Genomic DNA, 19,489 nt, shown 5'->3' on the forward strand with positions numbered 1-19,489 from the left:
GATGAGTCCTCTGCAATCTGACTTTGATGCAACATGGAACTTTTGCATTATTGACACACTATTGTCCTATTTTAATACTGTAAGGTTGCTTTGACACAACTTGTATTGTAAAAAGCGCTGTATAAATAATCTTGACTTGACTTGACAAACCGTTGCATCATCCAGGAGGATGCTGCACACTGGTGGTGGATGATGAGATCCCCCTCACAATGTAAAGCTCTTTGAGTGCCTAGAAAAGTGCTATATAAATGTAACAAATTATTATAGTCATTATTATAAATAACATTTGCATAACCATATCAAAAATTTAAAACATTCAAAAAGCTGGATGTGTTTTGTTAGCTGGGTATGGACTACTTTTGTGAAGGTTTTTATTGTTTTTGTGCATTTTGGAGCTAAACAGGTCAGTTTCCTATGAACTGTCACTGTATAAGAAAAGAGCTATATGACAGGTCTTTAAAAACGTTGGAAAAATAGCAACAAATATGGATTTGGAATGACACGAGGGTGTTTAAATGACAGAATTTTATTTTATATTTATTTTTTCACCTATTATTTTAACATTTCAGAAGTGAGTGTGTGTATTATTCCCTCAGCTGTCACAGATCCTAGCACCACCCCCTTCATAAAAACCAAAAAACCCAAAAATAATAATATTCTCTGCGTTTCCTCCATGCACTCCCGCACATCAATCGGCAGATGGGTACCTCACCAGCCTCCCACAGGCACTTTCAACCACCAAACACATTCACACCGATTTTCCATCTTATAAACAAGCATTATTTTGCCACACCCATGGTATTATTAATAAAAGTTTATTACAGAAGCGTTGAACAGTCAGTCTTATAAACTGTTTGAAGCACAGATTCAGAGGACACAGTATATGACAGACAGAGAAAGCTCATTCAGACTGACACATAAACAACATGACAAATAAGCTGCCCTCTATCAATAAAAAGTGTATTAGCTTGCTTAGCATTGTGGGTATTGACACCACAATGGTGTTTATGATTAACAGATTCACGCAGATTACGGAGGTTAAACATCCCAGATAAGCAGATCACAAGCCTTGTAATTGATATAAACTAGACACAGGGCCATACAACAAATGCAAAGATTGTTTTTATGAATAGACCAAATTGATATTTGAATTTGTTGAGGCCCTGTGAAACTGGACACTTATTAGCACATGTTGTGGGATATTACATATAATATAATAGTCTGAAGTCAACAACAACACTGAGAAAACATTAAGATAACATTATTAAACAAATACACACATCTGACACGTTTAAAAGAATACATATATCATAAATAACACTGACATTTAACTATTTGATCATCTGAGCTTTACCCCCAAACAACTAAGTGCTGGTTAGTACAACTATTTGTTTGGCTCATTTTTGTTTCAGAATGACATAAAGAGGTTCGTGTTACAAGACGGCAATGCTACAACAAGTTTATCAGTCACAAACCTGATGAAAACACAGACTAAAGTGCTCAGGTAATCGAAGGCCATGGAACAATCAATAGCTCTTTAGTTGGAGGTCCATTTATTTTGTCATTAATGACTTGTCTGCCAAAATTAGATTTTTATTAGAAATACATGGGGTGTTGCTGCAACTCTGTGACATTTTGAGCATGAACATTTAAGAAAGTTTTAGTAAAGTTGACCAGACATGATTAATCAATGTGCTTGAGATATTAAAATACACCATACAGAAATGTAGCATAATAATTGAACGATTCCAAGGAGCAGCAGTGCAATGACACAGCAAGATGTATTTTAAGAGGTATATTTAAGATGACCTGAACATAAAAAGGTGAACAATCCTCTCATATACAACTAAAATGTTTCTTTGCGGCAATATACAGTACCTGTTGTCTTCTAAGATAGCTTTGTTTATCATAAGCAGACAACAAAAACCAGACGCTGGCAGTTCAACAGCATTACCTTTTTGTATCATCATTCACAACTACACGACAAGTGGTGCGTGGGTATTCACAAGTGAACATTTTGGAAAGGGGGGGAATGCAAAAGTCTTGACATAGCAGTTTTGCTTGCGTCACGTGACGTGGGACGGCTGTATAGTCTGTTGAGCTGGTTTCATGGCTTTTGTTGAGAGATTAGTAGAGCACACACAGAGTGGTGATAGGTCCGGTCTGCTGCGGCAGAGACGGCCTCAGCAATGCAACACTGACAAATACGACCAAACCTGACCAGACCCTACAAATTTCCCTAACCATACCTGTCCGTAGAGCTTCAAACCCACCGTTGGTATGCATCAGCCAGTCGACTGACTTTGGGATTTTTATTGGTATTTTTTCCTGTCCATCACTGGTTCTTCGTGACCGAAGAGGGGCGTAAGAAAGCATCTTTTACGCAACTCTCTGTGGCCCCCTCCAATGAACCCCCACCTCGAGTCGAGGAGCGTCATCTGCCAACACAGTAAGTCAATGGTGAAGCTTTGAAAGCGTTTTCAAACCAGCGTGTTTCACCGTTTGCTGTGTTCAGGTGGTTAGTTGGCTCTTTAAATGCGATGCTGTTGGTTCACACATAACCGCAATGGGAAGGTCATGGAGCTGCAGTGGAGGAGGGAGATGGTAAAAGGTGTTGATTGGGAGAAATGGTACTGAGAGAAGAGAGATCTCTTGCCTGCGCTCTCCCGTTCTTTCTTTATTCCATCGTCAGGTGACATTGAGCGTGATTGGTTCACCTCTCGCAATGGCGCAGGGTAAAACTACCTGAACTTTTTTGTTCTCCGATGCTCCATGGCTCTAGGTCCTCTTCCTCCTCCTCGTCTTCTTCTTCGTCTTCATAGTGGCTGGGTTCTTCAATGGAACTCTCCATGCGGTAGCAATAGGGTTGACCTTCTGTGTACTCATAGATGGTGGGCAGACTGCTCTTTAGACTACAGCGTCGCCGCAGGGCCACCAGAAGAGGCTGATAACAGAGTAGAAACAACTTTGGGTTACAATTACTTGTTTAGAATGTTTAGTGTCTCGATGTGGGTTTTACAAACAAACATGTCTCCTTACCAGTTTTTTTTTCATAAGTTAGATGTTATACCAGCAGTACATTAATAACCGTTACAGAGAAAGTTATTCAAAAAGGTCTAAACTTATCGTATTCAGCAAAGGTCAAACTATATGAGAAGCATATTGTAAAATATAATTGTAACACTTCACAATATAGTTCAATTATTTACATCAGTTAATGCGTTAGGTATAATGAACTATCAATAAGAAACAAAATGTATTAATCTAGGTCAATGTTACTCTAGAAATATATTATTGTTAATTCTTAATTCATGTTTATTTATAAGTATATGTGACCCTGGACCACAAAACCAGTCATAAGGGTCACTTTTTTGAAATTGAGATTTATACATCATCTGAATGCTGGAAAAAAGCTTTGCATTTATGCATGGTTATGTTAGGATAGGACAATATTTGGCTGAGATACAACAATTTAAAAATCTGAAATCTGAAGGTGCCAAAAAAAAAAAAAAGAAATATTGATAAAATCACCTTTAAAGTTGTCCAAATGAAGTTCTTAGCAATGCATATTAATAATCAAAAAATAAGTTTTGATATATTTACTGTACGAAAGTTTTCCAAGTAGAACATCTTGGATCTTGGATCAACAAGATGATAGTCCTGGTACAACATTACAATCAGCCAATAATATTTTAGATTTTGGGTGAGGAATATAATTAGGCCTAAGGCTAGGGTTAGGTAAGATAGACAGGCAGACAATGTTCTTGACTCAAATTATAGGGTTAGGCTTAAAAGTAGGGTTATGACTATTTCGTCAACAAATATTGTTCCAGGAGCATCAAGTATATCTTACTAAGGCTAATCCATGTTGTACTTCTTATAAAGCAGGCAACATGTCTTGCAGTACAACTGACGCATTTATTACAGTGTAATTATTACAATAAGTGGGACTGTGATTGCTTTTAAGATTCTGTTGTTTTACCTGTGGCATGGTAAATATGTCCACGTTGTTGCCCAGGTCAATCCAGGCAAGACAAGTGAACCTCTTGGGATCTTTGAAGGCTTCAGTCAGATCTTTAAGGATGCCAAGAGTCAGACGGTTCCCATTGAGAGCCAGTGTTGTGAGTTTGGGCAATAAACCCAGGAAGGGCAGAAGTAGACGTAGGCCCTCGTCGCGGAGCTCAGTGAAACTAAGGTCTACGGATATCACAGCGCCCCCACTGGTCTGGAGGTAATACGCCACATGCCGTATGTCACGAGTTGATAAAGGGATGCCGGAGAGGTCCACAGAGTCACTGCAGAGCTTCTTCTGAAGTGTTGTTTTGAGACTAAAAAGAGAAGGAAAATATTATTATACACTAAGGAATTCAATGAGGAAACTAAAAACAGATACACAACCATTGGGGTGATTTGGATTGGAAATCTGATCGTTTACAACAAATAAGAAAATGTATTTGGAATTTTGGTCTTTATTGAAATCGTTTTCTTCTGGCTAGGAGCAGGTACTTTCCAGTACTTTAAAAATAAAGTGACAGGGGTACAAAGGCTGCTGTTATTATCAATGTTGGAAACACTTGTGCTGCTCAATTTTTTTTTTTTTTTGGAAGCTATGATTCTTTTTTCAGGATTCTTGATGAATAAAAAGTTAAAAAGAACAGCATTTATTCAAAATATAAATCTTTTCTAACAATATAAGTCTTTGCTATCACTTTCTATCAATTTAACACATCCTCGGTGAATAAAAGTATTAATTTCTTTCAAAAATGAATTTACTGACCCCAAACTTTTAGATGGTAGTTTATATTGTTACAAAAGATTTCTATTTTAAATAAACAACTTTTTCTTTTCAACTTTTTATTTGTTAAAGAATCAAAGGTTCCAACAAAAAATTAAGCAGCACAACTGTTTTCAGCATTGATAATAAATCAGCATATTAAAATGATTTCTGAAGGATCATGTGACACTGAAGACTGGAGTCACGATGCTGAAAATGTAGCTTTGTACCACAGGAATAAATTACATTTTAAAATATATTCACATGGAAAACCATTATTTTAAATCAAAATAATATTTCACAATATTACATTTTTTAATGTATTTTTGATCAAATAAATGTCTTTAAAAAACATGAACAATCTTACTGATCTCAAACTTTTGAGCGGCAGTGTATGTCAATATACTGTATGTATGGGAGATTTTAATGGAGCATAGATGGATGTTGATTGGACAGCAGACTCTAAACACATCATTTTGTGTCCTGTATAGATACATGCACACTGATTGTCTACCATTCATGAATTTTTGTTACACCCGTAAGCCTGGCTTCTCTATATGAGGATACTGTAATCTCTGAAACAGGTGGGACTTTACAACAAATAACCAGTATAAAAATTTGTTGACTTAGGTGCCTCATTTGAAATGAGTTCTCAGAGACATAGCTGTAGCTGAAGTCGTTATAAGTCGTTATATTTACTGCTCTCAAACTCATCCTTTGCCTTTAAATTTAATTATTTCATAATCATAAGCAAGTAATTTTAGTACAATGTCTAGTACATTAAAAGAACACTGCAGATATAAAACAAGAAACAGGAGAAGAAAAAGTACACAGTCTGTTTTTGACTGACAGCTGTGTTTGCAACATCGTGAGAACCATTAGTTGTCACTGTTAAATATGTAAATTTCATCTTCATTGTATCAATACTGATAAACATCTATTCAGTGAATATTATCCTTTGCAATTCTTTGTTCAATGACTTGCCAAGCTGTCATTTAGGCAATACCCTAAGGTACAAAAGCTAAAAGGTACATCTTTGTACTTTATTGACTCGTAAATGGTACATATTAGTACCTTAAATGTACATATTAGTGTTTTCAAAGTACACATTAGTACTTTAAAAGTACATATTAGTATCTAAAGTGTACATATATTTTGAAAGGGTTCTGCCCTAGTGACAGTTTTGCACTTTTTTTCTCCCTCTGAGAGTGTATGTACAATTTATTTGTGCTTATCTTCAGTAGCTCGCATTGAGAGCTTTTGCAGAAATCAGATGATAGCTTTGAGAGCTTTCTTGCATGTATTGCCAGTTATGGCATGGTCTTTGACTTGCCAGACCAAACGGTCTGTTTCTTCTTTTTGAGTCATTATTTGGACAGTGTTTAGTCTATCTGCAAGGCACAATTCATTTTCAGTACGAAAAGTCTTCTGAGGTATGCTATGATGCAATGTAAAAATTCATAGTAGCCTGAAATGTAGCTCATAGTGCTTCTACCATCATGCACTTTGATATTATTTTATGTTATTTGGCAAAACTATACATTTCTTTTGATAAGCTTTTTTTCTGTGATGACTTGGGTCTGTAAAAATTGTGCTGTCACACAATATTATTTTAGTATGTAGTCTACTTTACCATAGACTTGATAAAACTTGTGTGTAAATTACCTAATAGCTTAAATAACTTAACAAACCAGGAAATCTGTGACTTCTCGACACCATTTAATGTGTCCGATTTGTTTATGCATGAGCATGTCTATATGTGTGCAAGTCAAATGCTGTACATAAGAACATAGATGTACACTCTTAAAAATAAAGGTGCTTCAAAAGGTTCTTCACTGCGATGCCATAGAAGAACCATTTTTGGTTCCACAAAGAACCACTGAGTGAAAGGTTCTTTAAAGAACCATCTCTTTCTTACCTTTTTATAATCTGAAGAACCATCTTTCGCCACAAAGAACCTTTTGTGACACAGAAAGGTTCTTCAGATGTTAAAGGTTCTTTATGGAACCATTTAGACAAAAAAAGGTTATTCTATGGCATTGTGAAGCACTTTTATTTTTAAGAGTGTACAAAAGTGGCACATACAGTTTGTAAGAGGAGATAATATTAGAGCTTTGTAAGAGATTGATAAAGCCTCCTAAAGTATTATTTTCTTCTTAAACTATTTCTGAAGTAAGGTTCACAGTTAGAGTTCACTATTGTTCTGCCAAATCACACTGAAAACTGGATCCCTGCCGCTGGTGAAAGCTGCTGTTATGATTTTTGTTTTGTTTTGCTTTGTTTTGTTTCTGAAGTTGCTAAGACATCCATATTTTGTTCAAAGTCTAACATTCAACGGAACTGTACTTTTTAGATTTGAATATTAGGCTAGTCAAAACCTGCTCCTTTGACTGGAAAATAACATTATTGTTTTAGAATAACAACTTTATTAGAACGTTTAATTCAATGTTAAAAACTTTACCAGTCTAATATGCAAAGTTAAATATAAGTCAGCCATTCCCTTGTGAAAAAGAAAAACAATTCATTGTGATGAATGTGCAGTTGTAGTACACTCTTAGGAGTTTCAGATAATATAATATTAATGGAACAAAGGGCCACTTAAGTGTATTTAAAGTGCATTTTGTAATAATGTCAAATTAAAAGATTACTTTAAAGTGCATTTTAAATTATTGGGCTTTAATGTTGTTTTGTTGTGTTTACCACTTTATTTGAAGTACCTTAACTCTAGTGTGTTTGATATTACGTTTAAAGTTAATATACTTTAAATGCATTAAATGACAACATCATTAAAATGTAAAAACTACAAATGTGACCCTGGACTACAAAACAAAAATTTACAGAAAATGTACTCACCCTCTTGTCATCCAAGATGTTCATGTCTTTCTTCAGTCGTAAGGAAATGGTGTTTTTTTGAGAAAACATTTCAGGATTTCTCTCCATATAATGGACTTCTATGGTGCCCCTGAGTTTGAACTTCCAAAATGCAGTTTAAATGAGGCTTCAAAGGGCTCTTAATGATCACAGCCAAGAAGAAGGGTCTTATCTAGCGAAACGATCGGTTATTTTCTAAAAACATTTACAATTTATATACTTTCTAATCTCAAATGCTCGTACTTATTGTTTAGAGCCCTTTGAAGCTGCATTTTGGAAGTTCAAACTCAGGGGCACCATAGAAGTCCATTATATGGAGAGAAATCCTGAAATGTTTTACTCAAAAATCATAATTTCCTTCCGACTGAAGAAAGAAAAACATGAACATCTTGGATGACAAGGGGGTGAGTACATTATCTGTAAATTTTTGTTCTGAAAGTAAACTACTCCTTTAAGTAGCAAGGGTATATTTGTAGCAATAACCAAAAACCAAACCATACATCAATGGAAAGTTTATTTATTTAGCTTTTAGATGATGTGTAAATCTCAATTTCAGAAAATGTACCCTTATAACTGGTTTTGTGGTCCAGGGTCACAAATATACTTAAATATATTTAAGTATAAAATATATTATATTTATATATATGTGACCCTGGACCACAAAACCAGTCATAAGGTTAAATTTTACAAAACTGAGATAATATGAAAGCTCAGTAAATAAGCTTTCTATTGATGTTTGGTTTGTTAGGATAGGACAATATTTGGCTGAGATACATCTATTTGAAATCAGAAATCTGAGGATGCAAAAAAATCAAAAAGACTGAGAAAATCACCTTTAAAGTTGTCCAAATTAGGTTCTTAACAATGCATATTACTAATCAAAAATTACATTTTGATACATTTACAGTAGGAATTTTACAAAAAATCTTAATGGAACATGATCTTTACTTAATTTCCTAATGATTTTTGGCATAAAAGAAAAATCAATAATTTTGACCCATGCAATGTATTTTTGGCTATTGCTACAAATGTACCCCAGCGACTTAAGACTGGTTTTGTGGTCCAGGGTCACATATATTAAATATATTTAAGCAGCCGTGGCCTAATGGTTAGAGAGTCGGACTTGTAACCCAAAGGTTGCGGGTTCGAGTCTCAGGTCCGGCAGGGATTGTAGGTGGGGGGAGTGAATGTACACCTTCAATATCACGACTGAGGTGAGTCTCTTGAGCAAGGCCCCCAACTGCTCCCCGGGCGCCGCAACAATGGCTGCCCGCTGCTCTGGGTGTGTGTTCACGGTGTGTGTGTGTGCACTTGGATGGGTTAAATGCAGAGCACAAATTCCTAGTATACCACTCCTTTAAATACATTACATCAGTGTTTCAACAAAAATGGTACTAAAAGTATATTTTAATGTACCATAAATGTCCATTTGGCACCATAGTTATGACTTACTTAGGCTGGTCAAAAAAGCACTGTCAAGTTCAAGAAATTGCATACATTTAAATTATAATGCATTTTCAATTAATTGTAAACAACATTTAATTAAGTGTCTGAAAACATTACATTAATTTCACCATTAACTAAATATATTATTTCCTCAACAGGTACTCTTTTTAAAGGCGTGCTAAAGTGTCATCTAAAGTGGGTTTCTCAGTGTCTCTGTGGTATGAAGATCTAGACTAGCATGACAACCAATGACGTGAGTCTGGGGCGTGGCTATCTCTTTGATTGACCAATGGCAGACAGGGGGTGTGTTCAGGAATTTTTTTTGTAAACATTATTTTTTTATTTGTTGCAGGTAATAGTACTAAAATTATACATTTCACCTTTGAAACTAAGTTAAATGTTTATGCTGACACAAAATCATTTTATTTTTTTTATTTTTTTAAATAAAGTGAATTAGGAAAGATGCTTCTGTCAAAAAAGCAGAGTTTCTTACCTCAGTCCTCTATCTAAAACCATTACCATCTCTGTGCCTGTCTCTATGCTTTATTTTGACCTGGTTCCATTAACAGGATCAATAAAATGCAAACACAGCCACACATAGACATACATCCACTTGAAAATCACTCAGCTCCAGATTCACATGATACTTTCTTCACGATTTGGGTCACATGGTAACAATGAAGAGATTGAAATGGAAATAGGGATAGTCCTGTAATATATATTGCCACACAAACCACAGTACAGACATCAAAGGAATATTCATTTGCCGAGGAAACACACACACATACACCCACACTGAGATGCAAATGTATTATTACAATCCTCTCAAAGGCTGATATCTCTTCATGAAATCCCACTGACAGTCTTCCTCTATTTTCCTATCACTGGTAGCAGGTGGCATCGCTCTTCTGTGTTTGGGCCCAAATTCAATTTATTTGCCAAATATAACTCCAGGTCCAACCCCCCTGGGGTTTGTGCTGTGTACGAGTATCCACAGGCTTTATTTTGACATACAGTGGTTCTTTTAAGCTTGCTGCCTCATTTCTGCTAACTCGCAAGCCAATCTGCTCTGCCTTTTAACAGTGACATTTGAGGGATCTCTGTGATTAAATAGCAATAGGTTGGCCCATGAAAAGACTGCGTGCTTTGATGAAATGCTGAAGACATTCTTTGAAGATGCTTTAGGGATCAATTTAGATAAAAAGTCAGCCAGTGAGGTGCTTTTGACAGAAAATAAGATTAGTCTGACCTGCCAAACTTGCTTCAGATCTGAAATATTTAAAGGTAAGGACAAATTGGTAATTAAAAACAGTTTTTTTTTCTTTTGCATTTTGCCATTTTAAGCACTGCAAAAACACTATTTTTAAACAGTAGAACATTTAAAGAAATGTACTCACCCTCATATTATGTAAATGGGTTTGTTTCTTCATCAGAATAGAGACATTTTGCATTATTTGCTCACCAATGGATCCTCTGCAGTGAATGGGTGCCGTTAGAATGAGCATCCAATCATCTGATAAAAACATTACAATAATCCACAAGTAATCCACACCACTCTAGTTCATTAATTAACATCTTGTGAAGTGAAAAGATTTGTGTTTGTAAGAAACAAATAGTTTTTAAAGTCCTTTGATATTGCTTTCTCCAGTGAAAATTATGTTTAATCTGAATCAGGACAGAAATATGCGAAAATCAAACACTGTTTACAAGTGTAAATAGTTCAGAACAGTTCTAAACAATATGTCAGTGGATTTTGAAGTGAAGTTTAAATTTAAAATGTCTTGATGGATTTGTGACTGAAAACTACACAGCTTTGCATTTTATAAGACATTAATTGATGGACTGGATTTCTTGTGAATTATTGTGATGTTTTTATCAGCTGTTTGGACTCTCATTCTGACGGCACCCATTCACTGCAGATGATCCATTGGTGAGCAAGAAGCAAACTCATCTATATTTTGGATGGCCTGAGGGTACATTTTCAGCAAGTTTTCATTTTTGGCTAAACTATTCTTTTAAAGAGCAGGTCATATGGGTTTTTGAAACATTTTACAGAGACTGCTTCTCTAACCTTGCCTTTTATCTTTGTTGGCTTCTAATCTTGTTTATTTGGACTAACAAGAGTCTCCAAACCACAAAGTTTTTTGTGCTAATACATGATGTACACCTAGTGCAGCTTTAGATTTCCAGGTAAACCACAATATTACTGTCCTACTGCAATAGTTCTGATAATTCACTGTGTACCCACTATTTCCTAAGAATGTGTCAATTCACATTGACTGACATTGTTCTAATTACTTTGTTTAATAATAAAAAATGTAGACATATTTTGGTTTACAAACTGTATTGTTTCATCAGGTAGTCATGTTAGCACTCGGCTAACGTATCCACCATTACTGTTTTGTTAAGTGTTTACAGTTTAGCAGCTAAACTTTAGCTGTGGGCATGATTCACTTGCTTAAGTGTTAACCAAAATGTTTTTATGTCATTATTTTAAGAACGGATTGGAGCACTGTATTGTTGTTTTATGTAAAGGTGCATGCTTTGTCAATGGTAGCCAGGGTTGCCAAGTATTTACAACAAAACCCAGCCAATTGCAAAAATGAGCCCAATTGCATTTCGAGGGAAAATACTCATTTTTTTGTCAGGGTTTCCCTAGTCTCAGCCTCAGACGTTACGCCCACGGAATGTTGGCTAAACGTCTGATACATATGGTACACTTAACTGGAAACACTTCAGGAATGTCGAAGTCGTGATCTGATTAGTTGAATTTGATCGGATTTCCAGGAGACGCAAGTGTCGCGTTTATTTTCGGTCCGCCGGAAAACAAAGCACAGACTGATTTACACGGCATTTTGCTAAAAGGTGCTTATGCAGACGCCATTGTTGTTATACACATTTGCGACGTTCACAAACAAATTACTGACTTACTGCTTGTTCTCCCTCTTCTTCGTTAACTTTCAATGCTGGTTATTTCAATGACTGACTTGTTGCACGCCAGTCTGTTGCTGTGGGGGCATTTCCATGCACCGAAACGTGATGCTGAACAAAACAAACTGTGATTGGTTGTTTGACATGTCGGTCAAACGGCCTTATGGGCGGGCCTTGGCCAATGAAAGCTGTCATGAATTCCAGACCTTCAGCCGTCAGTCTGAAGGTCTGGTTACGCGAGATTAGGGTTTCCCTGGTAAATCCGCATTCCAGAAGCTGAATATGACATTACTGGGGTCGCTTTAACCTGCGAACATTAAAAACAACCATGGACTTGGCAACACAGATAGTAGCGCTCACTAACATGCTCAAGTACTCCTCTCTGTGCCAATCACAGACTAGGCCAGTTGACCAATCAGAGCAGAGTAGGATTATGGAAGGGAGGGGTTTACAGACATTACGCTCAGAACTGATTGAACAAATCATTTCAAAATCATTGAGAAATGACTCTATTGCATTGCATACAATATTTTCTTCTTGTTTTAAAACATAATCTCACTATATATTAGATATTTTTACTGGAAAATAGGGTAAACTGTGACTTTCAGGTTGCGAAACATAAACTAAAACACAAATGTACCATATGTGCCACTGCAGAATGGGTGAAAGAATAATATATGTGACCATGGACCACAAAACCAGTCATAAGGTTAAATTTTACAAAACTGAGATGTATACATCATATGACAGCTCAATAAATAAGCTTTCTATTGATGTATGGTTTGTTAGGATAGGACACTATTTGGTCGAGATACATCTATTTGAAAATCTGGAATCTGAGGGTGCAAAAAAATCTAAATACTGAGAAAATCACCTTTAAATTTGTCCAAATTAAGTTCTTAACAATGCATATAACTAATCAAAAATTACATTTTGATATATTTACAGTAGGTATTTTACAAAAAAATCTTCATGGAACATGATCTTTACATAATTTCCTAATGATTTTTGGCATAAAAGAAAAATCAATCATTTTGATCCATACAAAGTATTTTTGGCTATTGCTACAAATATACCCCAGCGACTTAAGACTGGTTTTGTGGTCCAGGGTCACATATGAAATTTTAATGTGTTATTTATCTGTTTATTTTTCTTACGACCAGGTGCCAGTTTGAATTACAGTCACTTCGGGCTCACTTCGCGTTCCTTGGCAACCAGCAGCTATGAGTGACATTCATTTTCCTTACTGTCAGCTTTCGTACAATCACAGACACTAAGCATTCTGCACTCAGACGGCACCAGTGTCTGTTCCCTGTGCAGCACATTTCTAGTCTACAGAAATATGTGAGTTTGAAACCTATCGAAGATTTTGACCACCCAGAGATGAAAGATTTCCTCCTGAACCCTAATTTTCTCCTTCCAGTCTTCTCTGACATGTGTGATTCGAGCCTCACTCAATTTTGTTTTTGCAGAGTCATCAATGATGCAAAATACCTCCATTATTAATTCTGGCCCAAAGGTACATTCCTCATCTTCTCTATTTTTCATTCACTCTTTTACTCAATACCCTGCTGGACTTTCATCCCATAATTCAATAATAAATATATACTGCCAATCAGTTAAAAAAAAGAATGCTTTTATACTGAACATGATACTCAAATTAATCACATATATTATTATTTGCCATGAAAATCCCCCAAATAAATAGCCTCAAAGGCATAATATTATTTTGGCAGATGAGTAAACCATTGAACAGACTTTACAGAAAGTAATTAACTATTATGCTAAATTGACTGTCCAACTAAATATATAAAAATTACAGATGCAAGAGGGAAGGATATTTCCATATTTTCTTTGATGTTTTATTATTCTTATACAGTGGGTACGGAAAGTATTCAGACCCCCTTAAATGCTTCACTCTTTGTTATATTGCAGCCATTTGCTGAAATCATTTAAGTTCATTTTATCCTCATTAATGTACACACAGCACCCCATATTGACAGAAAAACCACAGAATTGTTGACATTTTTGCAGATTTATTAAAAATGAAATACTGAAATATCACATGGTCCTAAGTATTCAGACCCTTTGCTGTGACATATTTAACTCAGGTGCTGTCCATTTCTTATGATCATCCTTGAGATGGTTCTACACCTTCATTTGAGTCCAGCTGTGTTTGATTATACTGATTGGACTTGATTAGGAAAGCCACACACCTGTCTATATAAGACCTTACAGCTCACAGTGCATGTCAGAGCAAATGAGAATCATGAGGTCAAAGGAACTGCCTGAAGAGCTCAGAGACAGAATTGTGGCAAGGCACAGATCTGGCCAAGGTTACAAAAATTTCTACTGCACTTAAGGTTCCTAAGAGCACAGTGGCCTCCATAATCCTTAAATGGAAGACGTTTGGGACGACCAGAACCCTTCCTAGAGCTGGCCGTCCGGCCAAACTGAGCTATCGGGGGGAGAAGAGCCTTGGTGAGAAAGGTAAAGAAGAACCCAAAGATCACTGCAGCCCTCCACCAGTCGGGGCTTTATGGCAGAGTGGCCCGACGGAAGCCTCTCCTCAGTGCAAGACACATGAAAGCCTGCATGGAGTTTGCTAAAAAACACCTGAAGGACTCCAAGATGCTGAGAAATAAGATTCTCTGGTCTGATGACACCAAGATAGAACTTTTTGGCCTTAATTCTAAACAGTATGTGTGGAGAAAACCAGGCACTGCTCATCACCTGTCCAATACAGTCCCAACAGTGAAGCATGGTGGTGGCAGCATCATGCTGTGGGGGTGTTTTTCAGCTGCAGGGACAGGACGACTGGTTGCAATCGAGGGAAAGATGAATGCGGCCAAGTACAGGGATATCCTGGATGAAACCCTCCTCCAGAGTGCTCAGGACTGGGCCGAAGGTTTACCTTCCAACAAGACAATGACCCTGAGCACACAGCTAAAAGAACGAAGGAGTGGCTTCACAACAACTCTGTGACTGTTCTTGAATGGCCCAGCCAGAGCCCTGACTTAAACCCAATTGAGCATCTCTGGAGAGACCTAAAAATGGCTGTCCACCAACGTTTTCCATCCAACCTGACAGAACTGGAGAGGATCTGCAAGGAGGAATGGCAGAGGATCCCCAAATCCAGGTGTGAAAAACTTGTTGCATCTTTCCCAAAAAGACTCATGGCTGTATTAGATCAAAAGAGTGCTTCTACTAAATACTGAGCAAAGGGTCTGAATACTTAGGACCATGTGATATTTCAGTTTTTCTTTTTTAATAAATCTACAAAAATGTCAACAATTCTGTATTTTTCTGTTAATATGGGGTGCTGTGTGTACATTAATGAGGAAAAAAATGAACTTAAATGATTTCAGCAAATGGCTGCAATATAACAAAGAGTGAAACATTTAAGGGGGTCTGAATACTTTCCTTACCCACTGTATGTCTGGCCATAAGAATTTACTGGAGGAAAAAAGAAAAAGAAGAGTAAAGATCTTCTCTGCTTTACTGGCATATTACATAGTCAGTAATCAACAGGCTCTTCTCGTCTCGCTCAACCCAAATTGCTTCATTTAAGGTATGAAATCGGCCTTTTAGCACCTATGTCAATCTGATTTTGTTCACAAATGGTTGAAAAGAGGCAAGTAGCATAGCTTAGTGTCTCTTAACAGTGAACAGCTTGTTCATTAAAAGGCAGATATGCAAATCTGAACCCGAACAATGTATTCTAGCATTACCGCAGAACCCTCATTTAAATATGAATTTCTCGTTCAGTGATCTGTTTAAATGAACAAAGGAATAAGGGTCTAATATGCTAATGAGAGGCATGAGAAACCAGCTAACTGCTTCAAACCAGCTGATTGCATCTTAAACACAACACACGTAAAATGAACAGGTCTTTGAGTTTATGGTAATGCATATGTGTGGTGTCAACAGTTACTTTTGTGCATACAGCTTCATCATCTGTTAGACTTTTGTCTAGAAATTGTTCTGCTTTGGCAGTGAAAAGACCTACACGGTGGTATGGCAGTCAAGCATGACCAAAAGCTAGTGTTAAGACCTTGGGAATGTTAAAGTACTGCGGGTAGTTGTCATCCCACAATGCAACTTTGTATATTCCCATGAAATTCTGGGAAAAAAAGGGCAAATCTAAAAATACTAAAAATATTTCTGTCTGTGCGATTCCAAAGACCTGTTCATGCCAAAATGTTCTATATATAAAGAAAGAGACTTTGATTTTGTCACAAAAATATACATAAAATGGTAACACTTTATTTTAAGGTGTCATAATACAGAGTAATTACCTAATTAAGTACTTAGTAGTAACCGTTGTACTTACATAAAACAAAATGTACTTACCATGTAACAAAGTTATGAAGCAACCTGTAATTATAGTTTGTAATTATGTAGATGTAATAGGCCGCTTCTGTAGCTACTTGTACACTTAAGTACAATCTTGATACACTTTATTTTAAGTAGCTTATTGTGTAATATTATGTAATTGTAATGTAATTACAAATTTATTACATGTATTTTAGCTGTGTACTGGTGGGTTAAATCAAAATAAGGTGCAGCTTGATAAGGTGTACAGTATAGATACACATGAAGTACACTTAAGTACAATTTTGATACACTTTATTTTAAGTAACTTATGTCTGTGTACTTACATTTATAATTAGGTTGTATAAAGTTTGCAACATATATGCAACAATCTTTTGCTTACATAAGTAGCTGTGTACCAGACTCACCTGTTACATATGTGTAACAGTAGCTGACTATTACATATAATTACAAACTGTAAGTACAGGTTGTTCCAAAACTTAGTTACATGATAAGTACATTTTGTTTTATATAAGTACAACAGCTACTATTACGTACTTAACTAGGTAATTACTCTATATTATTGACACCTTCAAATAAAAGTGTTACCCATAAAATAAACACACATTTGATTGATTAATATTTACATAATATTTTTTTCAGCAAGGATGCAATAAATTGATCAAAATTGACAGTAAATATTTAGAATGGTGCAAAAGATTTCCATTTAAAATCAATTATTTTGCACAAAATGCTCATATTAGAATGATTTCTGAAGGATCATATAACACTGACTGACGACTGAAGAAATAGCTGCTGAAAATTCAGCTTCGTCATCACACATCTTAAAATACACTAAAATAGAAAACAGGCATTTTACAATAATACTGTATTTTTGATCAAATAAATGCATTTTTAATTACTGTCAGCTTAAGTTCCTGTAATGCAGTGTTGCCAGATATTTGTATGAAAACAAATAAAAAACGAAAAATTAATAAAAAATAAACCGAAATTACTTCAAATATTTAGCAAATCCTAAACTGCAACTTTCCACTTTTTTTTTACTTTCCAAATGGTCAAATTAAGTGGAAAAGACCAGTCTAAAGACGCTTATAATAGCTGGGTCTGGCAACACAGCAGAGTCTATGCCCGTGCTCTCACTCACAACTCTCTGACAGCAAACAAGATGAAAAAACTGTAATGACAAAACTTTAAAGTTAGCTTGAAAAAGCCAGGCCAGAAAGTTTGAAAATGTTTTAATAACTTGAAGTAGTTTTAAAGTTTAGAACTAAGATGTTGTAAGCTGCTCAGGCTGGTTTTAGCTGGAATAACCAGCTGGTCTCCCACCCTGACCAGCTAAGGAAGTGGCCAAAACCCTTCTAAAACAAGCCTGCTGACTAGCTATGACCAGATAAAACCAACCAACCAGTTTAGGCTGGTTTAGCTTGGAAAAAACTAAAACCCAGCTAAAACCAACCCAAGCTGGTTGTCTAGTCTTAACTGGTTTAAGCTTGTTTGTTCTCCCAGTTTAACCAGTTAAGACCAGCCAAAAAGTGTCCAAAACCACTTTAAAACCAACCTTAGAGACCAGCCAAAGAAGCCAACCAGCTTAGTTGGTTTTAGCTGTCTTTTCAATAGAGAGTTGTTAAGCTTTGCTATAAACACAGTTTAAATACATCATACATCTCATTGTATAAAAGTTTTCAATGAAAGTCTATAGGATTCTGGGAGGTTTTAATATTCTGTTTTTTGAAAACCCTAAGCCGGATCAATCAGAAAAGATATAGCAACTATCTTCAGAACAGTCTGAAGGTCTGACCCAAGTTTGGTGGTTGTAGCTTTAAAGCTCTAAGAGGAGATACTGACTAAATTTTGGCTCTGAAAAAGAAGCTTAAATAGCAGATCAGTCATTAAGTCATTTAGAGAACAATTTTATTTTTGAACATGAAAAATTTACCGAGGTCTGGACCACAGTGACCTTATAGCTGGGCACTGCCACTGGCAAAGGCATCATTTACACCACTATTTGGTCGATTTTGTCCCTACTGCTTAATAGCGGCCTTGAGTTAGTTTCCACTGCCACTGAGATGAATGGGAACACTAACATAGTGTCTGTTTGTCTGACTATGCTAATGAAAATATAAAAGATTCTTCAGTGCAAAGCAAACATGATTGCGAGTATGATAATTTAGTAAAACCGGTGCACAAGTAGCAAAGCCGGTTTCCGGAGCCTGTTCTTCAACCCTGAATGAGTCTGAAAGGGTTTGAGAGGTGACAGATAATGCAGAGGATACTGAAAGCTTAAAACCAACCAAGCAGAATGAGTGACAGTGAAAAGGAAGACAAGAGGAAAAGAGTGGTACAAAGACATGTCTCCCACCGCCGTTGGCATGGCAATGGCTGTTTTCTACCTGAGTGGATGCTTTCACACCTTTGATCAGCGTGAGATTCAGACTCACACCCGCCTCCAGGAGCAGATGCTGGTCTGTCTTTCTATGAAGGCCTGCAAATAGCACTAACACATCATGGCCTTAACTGAGCACAGGTATACAACACAGAAGTAGAAACACTAACAATTAGTTGCCACCTGAGAGCAAAATCACTACCCACTCCCACTGAAATTCAAATCACAAATACGGGTTTGAAACCACATGAGGGTGAGCAAACAATGACAGAATTGTCATTTGTTCATGTATACTAATCGACAGTAAACATATTTACAATGTTAAAAATTAATGTAATATTAAAACCTTTATTCAACAAGAATGCACTTCATGGACAATGAAATTGTCATGTTTAAATTGACACTTAAAATGTAACAAAATTGTCTGTTTCAAGATTATACTGTTCTTTTACTCTTTCTATTCATTGAAGAATATTAAACAAAATGAATCAGTTTCGACAAAAATATGAAGCAGCATTAGTGATAATAAAAATAAATGTTTCTTGATCAGCAAATTGTAATAATTTCACAATGTGACTGTTTTATTGTATTTTTTATCAAATAAATGCAGCCTTAGTGAGGACTAGAGAAATAAAAAAATCTCACCAACTGCAAATGTTTTGACCACTAGTAATTTAAATATTTAAGATTCATCATTGTATTCATGGGCATACATATCTCTGATCAATTACAATACTCAGTCTGCAAAA

The 19,489-nt window shown here is 36.1% G+C and overlaps 1 protein-coding gene across 1 annotated transcript in view; it reads right to left on the reverse strand.

Moving 5' to 3' along the window:
• Positions 1-439: 439 nt before the first annotated feature.
• lrrc75ba (leucine rich repeat containing 75Ba) overlaps positions 440-19,489 on the reverse strand; it is a 48,197-nt gene continuing 29,147 nt past the window's right edge. Inside the window, exons 4-5 of the mRNA XM_073819347.1 lie at positions 3,983-4,328; positions 440-2,944 (exon numbers count right to left, since the gene is read on the reverse strand). Of these exons, the coding sequence (XP_073675448.1) occupies positions 2,714-2,944; positions 3,983-4,328 (577 nt within the window). The 3' untranslated portion in view covers positions 440-2,713. The remainder of the gene's footprint in view (positions 2,945-3,982; positions 4,329-19,489) is intronic.

This window comes from Garra rufa, chromosome 15 (assembly GCF_049309525.1).
Source record: "Garra rufa chromosome 15, GarRuf1.0, whole genome shotgun sequence".
Classification (NCBI taxonomy): Eukaryota; Metazoa; Chordata; class Actinopteri; order Cypriniformes; family Cyprinidae; genus Garra; species Garra rufa.